Source organism: Mesocricetus auratus, unplaced genomic scaffold (genome assembly GCF_017639785.1).
Source record: "Mesocricetus auratus isolate SY011 unplaced genomic scaffold, BCM_Maur_2.0 Super-Scaffold_100008, whole genome shotgun sequence".
NCBI lineage: Eukaryota > Metazoa > Chordata > Mammalia > Rodentia > Cricetidae > Mesocricetus > Mesocricetus auratus.
This window is the reverse complement of record NW_024429192.1, coordinates 33,829,207-33,837,628: the sequence shown is the minus strand read 5'-3', so window position 1 is coordinate 33,837,628 and position 8,422 is coordinate 33,829,207. Positions and strand designations below refer to the sequence as shown.

Genomic DNA, 8,422 nt, shown 5'->3' with positions numbered 1-8,422 from the left:
CAGGAAATTACTAGTTATCCCAGACTGAGACTTCTGACAAGTTTATTTAATCCAGTGTTGTAGAAAAGGCACAACTCCAGGACATGTGTCATAGAGAATTATGTCATTAACCTGGCTTTGTCTTGGTTCTTTGGAAGAAATAACTCCTTTAAAGAGCCTCTTTGGCTCCAAAATACTTTTTAACAATTAAAACTTAGGAAGAAACTTGGGTTTTGTTACAATGAAAATATACATATCTTTGCATATACATGCCCCCCTCTCCCCATTAAAAATAAACACATTTCATGAAATACTGCCACATCATGAGAGACACTCAGCAGCTGGATGTTAAGGGCTTCCAGACACTTAGAAGATGAAAGAAGAGCCAGAGACTGGAAAAAAACCAAAGACCAATATGTACATGGAAAGACCAAGTATATAAAACATACTCAAAGTCAGAGGTCTTTGAGTCTAAAGTGCCTAGACATTGATATTTAAAAATATTGCTGTAGGATTTATGTAAAAATAGAATTTTGTGTTTTTTCTGGCAAAAGTTGGGGCTGAAAGCAGTGGCTGTCTCAAGTTTAGTCCATCTTAGGCAAGGGCAGGCTGTGCAGGTGATGACACTGAGTTGTCTGTTATGGAGTAGAGAAAGTCAGGTGGCAAGTAGAAGCCCGGTTTTGCTTTATCTGAACCTTTGGGTTGTCCTGTACTCCGGGAGACAGTCAACTCTTACATGTAAGTGACTCTCACTTAAGGACAAATCAGGAAAACTGGACAGCTTGGTTAAAACCAGGATGCCAGGTGGGTGCTCCAAGGTTATTTATACATTTGTAGTTAGAAAAACAGTAAAGATGGGCCATACAGCACCAAATACATTAGTACTAGTGCCTACTGCCTCAAAAGGCCTAGTCCCTTCCTGTGGTCAAGTTCACTTGATATAAATATTTACGGTGTTTCTGTTACAAAAGCTTCTATAGAGAAACCCTATGGTTTATTTAATACAGCAGCAGCTTAATACAAAAGCTTATTAAACATGTCTTCAGGTGGTGCTAAAAATTACTCATCTTCCTGCAGGAGTGTGACAACCTGTAAGAGTTTGTCTCCCTGTTTCTCATTCACACAAGCATGGAGCAGGGTGCTAATGTAATACTAATGCAGGCAATGGCACTGTCCAGTAATTTGCCATCAAGAGTAGGATTCATGTTTGGTGGTTAGGAGAGAAAATAACAGATTTCAGGAAAATGATCCATCAGGAAAAGAAATCGTTACATTTTCTTCACAAGAATACTGCATAACTGGTGAGAATATTTTTAGCTTTTCCATGGAGCAGTAGTTTCATTGCTTGGAAGGAGACAGTTCTTTCTGTGAGCATTGTGGTGTGGACACAGCAGCTTCCCATGCACACAGGGCAATGAGTAGGTGGAGGTGTTTTTGATTCTCACAAGATTTCAATGTCCCACTTCTGTGTTTCTTCTCCCTCCAGGGGCTGATTGATAATAACATGAGTCTTGTCATAATAGTTTCCTCCTAAAATAGAAAGTGCAAAAGAAAAGATGATTTGTTATACAGATGATTAGCAATTGCACAGTTTTTACAACCTTTTATTATTTGTAAAGCAGTCTGAAATGGAAAACACTTTGAACAACATAGCCATTATTCACTTCAAATTGGACCTTACTGTCAAACTGAAAAGCTAGAAAATACAACTGTAGATGCACAGTGCCCAACATACATACATACAATACCTTACAAAACAAAGTCTCTCTGGTAAACTCTAGCCAAGTACTGTTTTTGTTTCTACAGCAACAGTGGCTGTGCCTAACCCAACTAGAGCAACAACCATAAACAATACTGGCCCTGATCTTGTAGAAGAAGTGAAGAACAACGTTAATTGCTCCTGCCATAAATTGTAACTGAGGGCTTTTAAGGATCACAACAATTCAGTGCAAAAGATGTTCTGGAAAAGGAACAGATGGCATCCTTTATTTTGTAGTTTGGTGCTTCAAATTTAGAATTTCAACAGTTTGTGAAAATTAAGGTTTTGAGTGAAAATTTTACTATTCTAATGTAGGGAAACTATTTAGACGTAATTGTTATGTTTTGTTGTTTTCTGGCTGCATGACATGACCCTTAGTTTCTTTTTTTTTTTTTTTTTTTTTTTACGAGACAGGGTTTCTCTGTATTGTTTCGGAGGCTATCGGTCCAGCCTGGCCTTGAACTCACAGAGATCCGCCTGCCTCTGCCTCCCGAGTGCTGGGATTAAAGGCGTGCGCCACCACCGCCCGGCGACCCTTAGTTTCTTCTTAGCCCACCTTTTTTAATATCAGAGGCTCACCTTTAACATCCAGGACAAGTTCATCGCTGAGGTAAGAGCTGATGGTTCCATTTCTGTTCAGTCTCCACTTCTGCCTGAACTGTCCATGTTCAGTCCACAAGGCTACCTTGGCCCCAGGTGTGTCCCGGCCACCAATCACATCAAGACATGTATCACTGGCCTACAAAAGGTTAAGAAATAAAATGACACACTGCAGGTGCCATTATCAATAGACAGGGTACTTTTTCCTTAGAGTGAGTCAGTCACAGACAGTCATATAATTTCAGTTTATCTTTAAAAGTCTTTATGGCTGATGGGGAAGAATAGGTCTGTTGAATTGGAATGTTAAGTCCAATTAGCTTAAATGTGCTATGTGAATGGTAGGTTTTCTATTTTGAAATAATAAAACACTTTAGCAAAGATAGTCAGATATAGTAATACTCAAATACATAAGAAGGTACTTAATTTTTAAATACTTTTTCATTTTGAAGCATGAAAATTAGAGGTAATAAACAACATAAAAACACCACAGTGTTTTTCCTAATTAGTGCTCTGTTCCTAGAGCATCAACCATCAATGAGGGGGAAATCTTGTTAATTTTTTAAACATCTTTCATACCCACATTCTTCTATGACTCCACTGAATATTCTGAAGAGAGTTTTACATGTTTGGAATCACAGTGACAACTGATTTTATCTGGGTCATCGAATAAGGGACCCTTCTCATAAAAGCATATTGTCCAATTTGGCTCCAGTAGAAAGAATCATTTAGGTCTGTGAACCTGTAACTGTACTTTCTAAGTTACAGTCTTAAGTCCATTTTACATAATCAGCATTTTAATGATTATACAATGAACTGTTTCTAGAAAGCCAACAATGTTTTCAGCATGCCATATGGTATGTATTGTAGCTAACATACAAATGCCAACATCAAAAAGCATGATCTTTTACCTTGGATTTAAAAAGTCCTCGGCAGTAGTGCCAGATCTGTGTGTCCTTCCCGCTGTAGGGAGAAATGCACACAGACATTGTTCGTGTATCAGCTAGGTTCCCAGTGACTGTCAAATACTCATCCTGGGCTCGGTTCCTTATTCTGATGTATACTGCAGGCTACAAAAAGAGGAAAGAGCCATTAAAGGGTGGGAGGGGGCAGTGGAATGCAGTCTCTCCAAAGCAGGAAAGTGGGAGGGGGCAGTGGAATACAATCTCTACAAAGCAGGAAAGTGAGAAGGTATTTTTTATAACTAGGATTTCACTCATTTCCTTTGGCTGATACGTATATATTATTTTCTACTGATAAATCCTTGATCACAAAGCTTATTTTGTGCAATGTCTGTTAAACATTCTGAAAGATGGCCATCTGCGAGGGTAAAAGATAATAGTTGCATTAACTAGAACTTGATATGGCAAGGCTGGGGCAGTGGAGAATTAGGGACTTGGTGAGTTTCATCACATCTCCAATATTCTGGGAGGGAGGGTAAAGACCAGTTACTACCCAACATGGATCTTAGTGACAATACAGGGACAGAAAGCATAGTAATCAGGCAGTCTGGAGCAGTGATTAAATGATCAACAGGTGGTAAGGTCTTGAAAACCCAGACAGAAATGCCTTTTATCTTTCATCTAAGAAATAACTACGTTCGCATTCAAAAGTCAGGCTGCACTCCTTTGTAAAATACATGACACAATAAATCTGAGACCACTAATAATAGCTAATTATTTGCTGAGCCTTTATAGAGATATCAAGCCATGTGCTAAATGTTTTGAGAAAGCACTCTCCGTGGCTCCAGTTTTACAAAGTTGCATAGACCGGGAGCTAGGTTTCTGGCAGGATGCTCAGAGACCTACAGAAACATGATTCTCCCCTATGGCACTGAGTTTTCCCCCCATGAGTATAAAACAGTAGAAGAGCACTGGAAGCAGCTCAGTAGGAAGCATCCTGAATCCAAGGCATAAGGTCCTAGAGATAAAGTACAAAACACTCTCCCTTCTGGGTGAGAGCTGGCATCCCCAATACAACTCTGGCTGGACAATACATGATCTGCAATTTTGACTGGGGATAAGAGAAGCATGGCAGTCTAGGGTAATAATACTAATGAATATTGTATTTTGAAACTTAAGACATCAACATGAAGCTGGTTTTGCATTTTGGTAAACTGCTACTACGTTTAGCATTTCTGAGGAACCTAACATTTAAATTACAGTAGAAAGGCAAGTCATCTGGCTGTATTCACCTTTCTAACCATCCTGGTAGGACAAGATATCTTAGAGACCTGAGTGGCCTTCCCTTTAGCTATTGGCCTCCTGAAAAAATTGAACTTTCACCTGGAATCCCAAGCCGAGAAAACAGGAAAACTGAAAGCCTGAGGAACTGTTTCTCAACAAAAGATTGCACAGTTTTGACAACTTACCAGAACACCTTCCTGGACAGCCTTGGTCTTAAACAATGAGTTCACCAGCAGGACTCAGGCCCAAACCTTGACAAGGACTGCTTAATTAGACATACCTTTAGCCCTCTATTTAAACCTACCCCGTCTCCAAGACTATCTGGGTGGGTGGTATCCTTTATTGTGTACATGGTACATTGAATAAATCTGTATCCTTACTTTTACTATTTCCAGGCTTTTACTCAAAGAACTCTGGCATCAATAATTATAACTGTATAATGTACCTAAGTACCCACAACTCAGCATTGTCCTCCACAGTAACAGTTATTAATTCTTGAAGCTTCATAATGTTGCCTATGTAAAGAAACAGGTATGACCTTCATGGCTGACAGAATTCCAATTACCTTAGAACTAAACATCACAGTTTTAAATTAGACCAAGCAAGGTACTAATTGCCCTTAATACCATTTGTAACCTGACTCCTTTGTAATTACACTTAAAATCACTGAAATGCATTTTAAGTATCTTAGTGACTTCTAGATTCCCAGCCTCAAGGAGATCACGTTTTAATTATTCCCTGGTTCCTCAACAAGGATATGAAATACAGCAGTCCCAACATGTGCACCAAAGTAAAAAAAAAAAAATACTATAGTAAACTACTGTTTTCAAAACTGAATTCTTTTGTTAAGTTTTGTGGCCTAACTAAACAATGGGGAAAATAACCTAAAGCATTATTTTGAAATTAATACCAAGAATTGGAAAGGTTAAAGTAAGTCCTGTTGGACACAGAACTCAGAAAATCTGAACTGGATTTTACCTCAAAGCTTCCTCCCAAAGGAAAGTACCAGAAGATGCTATGCAAGCTGCCAAGGGAGGTAAGCAATCAATAGACCTACCCAGCTGTGATGCCTATGAGTCACATTAACCAGCATGGCCAGGTATTCCTAAAGGTACCATAGTGTCCATCATATCTTGGCAATAACAGACAGCTTTGTGATTGGACTTAAAGCACACTCAGCAAGAGGGAAACCATGCCTGGTACTGGAAAGCTAGCCAGACTGAGGGAGGTCATGGATCTTAAGAAGAGTGCCCTTACTAAACCAGCACAATTCTAACTGCATTCTAAATATGTGAACACACAGAAGTGTGGCTCTCATCCCTTGTCAAAGAAGCTTCTCTTTGCAACAGATGGAGACCATCACAGAAAAATACAGCAACAACACTAAAAGACATAAAGACTTGTAAAGTGTGTGTATAGCAAAACAAAAAGGCCATGAGCCATGAATTCAAGAGGGGGTGGGGAATAGAAAAGGTTGTAAGGATGGGAAGTGTAATTATATTTTAATTACAATTATGCAAAAAAGGCTTGCTTGTAAATAAGAGGTTATTCTAGCATTCCTTATCATGGGAGCCTGAATGATGGAAATGGTTCTCCTTGTCCATTAGAGAGAAACCATTAAAAAAATGAGATGATTGAGGCTGTAATTCAATGGTAGAGGCTTACCATGCATGAAGCCTTTGGTCAGAACTCCTTGTGGGAAGCCAAAGCAGGAGCATAATATGACATAGTTGCTACATTTTTTTTTGGAACATAGGGTTCTTATTACTAGGTGGTCTTTAAAGGCCAAACTTGCTTTCCCCTATAGCTATTTAGTTGAATTACCCATTGCCCCATAGACTGGGACTGAGGAGCATCCTACCATTAGTATACCAAGAAAACACTAATGTTTTGGTATCCTTCAACAGACAGCTTTGGCTCTCTCTATGCTTTCAAAGTGTGTTACCATAGTTGATATAAGTCCAATGTGTGTCTATATGCTAGTGAATATTCACAATCATGATAATAGCTTCACCAGTGAGGAACAAGAGGCACTAAGAAATGAAGTGACAATCAAAATCACATTGCTTGCAAACAGTTATGATTTGAAGTGATAGAATAAGAGTGTATTCAAGGAGATGGCAAAACAACCCCCCGCAATTTGGTTAATTATGGAACACTGAGGTTGGCAAATCAGCATTAGTATCTACTAGACTGAGCGCTCACTGCTGGGAATGTATGGTAGAGATCAGCCAATGGTAGTCTTATTTTGAAAAATTCCGGGTACTTAAGAACTTATACATAAAAGATCTGGGTTCACATCTTGGTTCTAACACTTGGGTTGCTTTTGTCAAACCATTTGGTTTTCCAACGATAATTCCTACGTAAAGGCTGTCAGCACCAAGTTAAACAGGTTCCAAAGAGAACAGACGAGTCCTATACTACCTGTCATACATCTGACCTGATTTGGAGACTTCACCAGGTCTCCATGCACTACTTCCTTTCCTGACACCATACACTGCCTGTGGCTTTTTCATGCATTGTTTTGATTTATGCTGCAGCTGTGTGTGATGTTGGAGGCTTGCAAGTATGCATGTGTGGAAGTCAGAGGGCAACATTAGGTATGGTGAGATGGGATTTTTCACTTGACTGGAATTTGACAACTCTTTTAGGGAAGTTGCCCCCACTTCCCTTTTGATGGGCTATCATGCCTAGCTTTTAATGTAGTGCTGGGGATCAAATATGTTTAATCCACAACTACAGCTAGGGGACAGATGACATCTCTAGTATCTCCCATTTCTTAGAACAAACAGTTCTGAGACGTTGGTTTCTCACCATCGTGACAGGTACTAGAGACAGAGCAACTTCTCAAAAGTGATTTCCAGCAGAGGAGGAAGGAGCCCAAGTGTCTTGTAGAAAAAGAATCAAAGAGTTTGAGGGCTTTAATTCAGACTGGTGGGGGGATGGGAGGAATCGAGGAGGACCTGGCACTTTGGATTGGAAGGAGAGTTAAGAACTAGTTGGACAAAGAATGAGAAAACATTCTACATAGAGGGCACAGCCTTGCTAGCAGGTCGGTTGGAAAAGCCCTCTGTACTTGGGTGCATGTGATACAGACGTGTGAGTGAGGAGATGAGGGAGGCTTGGGGAGGCAAGGAGTCAGATCCCACAAGGAACACAGATTGTATCCTGGCACAGTGGGAAGCTCTGGAACGTAAGACTGACAAGCAGTAGGTGTGTGACAAATACTACTTTAATTAAATTGCCAGGATTCAACCTGACGATTACATAAGGAAAAAAAAATCCAAATGCAAAGCAAGTAAAACTCATAATGTTAAGGATCTTTTTTCCCCATTTTGCTTTTACCACAGAATTTGTTTTTATTCTATTTTAACTTTTGTGAAAAGGATATGGCTGATGGAACTTTTTATTCAACACTAAAACCTTAAGTAAAATTTTATGAACTGGCTAAAATGTATAAGATTCCCGCATAAGAATATAACGTCTCCCTTGGTTACACAAGTAACCAAGAGGTCAGTATTTCATATACTGTGGCTTATGACATTTCTGCCAGAAGATAAAGCTATCTAATCTGTTGGTTCTGTACTTCTTACCTGCTTCATAGGACGGACAGAACCGATCGTTTTCCACCCACTAAATGCTGTCCAGTTAGGTATCTCATTAGGCACAAGGAGGATTTGCTTTCCCAAGAAATTGGATCCTTCATAAGCTATCCATCTGCAGGAAAGAAAAAAAAGAATAACGTGGGACACCACAAACAACAAAAGCAGCCGCTTACTGAGAACAACTGTTATACCATTATGCTTTACAGCTTAGGGTCTGCAGATTTAAGTATATCATCATATCATCAACATTTTTCCTGAAGATAGCCACTGCTTTGGGAGTCAGAATTAACTGTTGG

At 39.5% G+C, this 8,422-nt stretch overlaps 1 protein-coding gene across 1 annotated transcript in view; it reads right to left on the bottom strand.

Moving 5' to 3' along the window:
• Nucleotides 1-25: 25 nt before the first annotated feature.
• The window catches only part of Crybg3 (crystallin beta-gamma domain containing 3), a 103,850-nt gene continuing 95,453 nt past the window's right edge, over nt 26-8,422 (bottom strand). Inside the window, exons 19-22 of the mRNA XM_040750611.1 lie at nt 8,115-8,238; nt 3,247-3,405; nt 2,318-2,477; nt 26-1,509 (exon numbers count right to left, since the gene is read on the bottom strand). Coding sequence (XP_040606545.1) covers nt 1,421-1,509; nt 2,318-2,477; nt 3,247-3,405; nt 8,115-8,238 — 532 coding nt within the window. The 3' untranslated portion in view covers nt 26-1,420. The remainder of the gene's footprint in view (nt 1,510-2,317; nt 2,478-3,246; nt 3,406-8,114; nt 8,239-8,422) is intronic.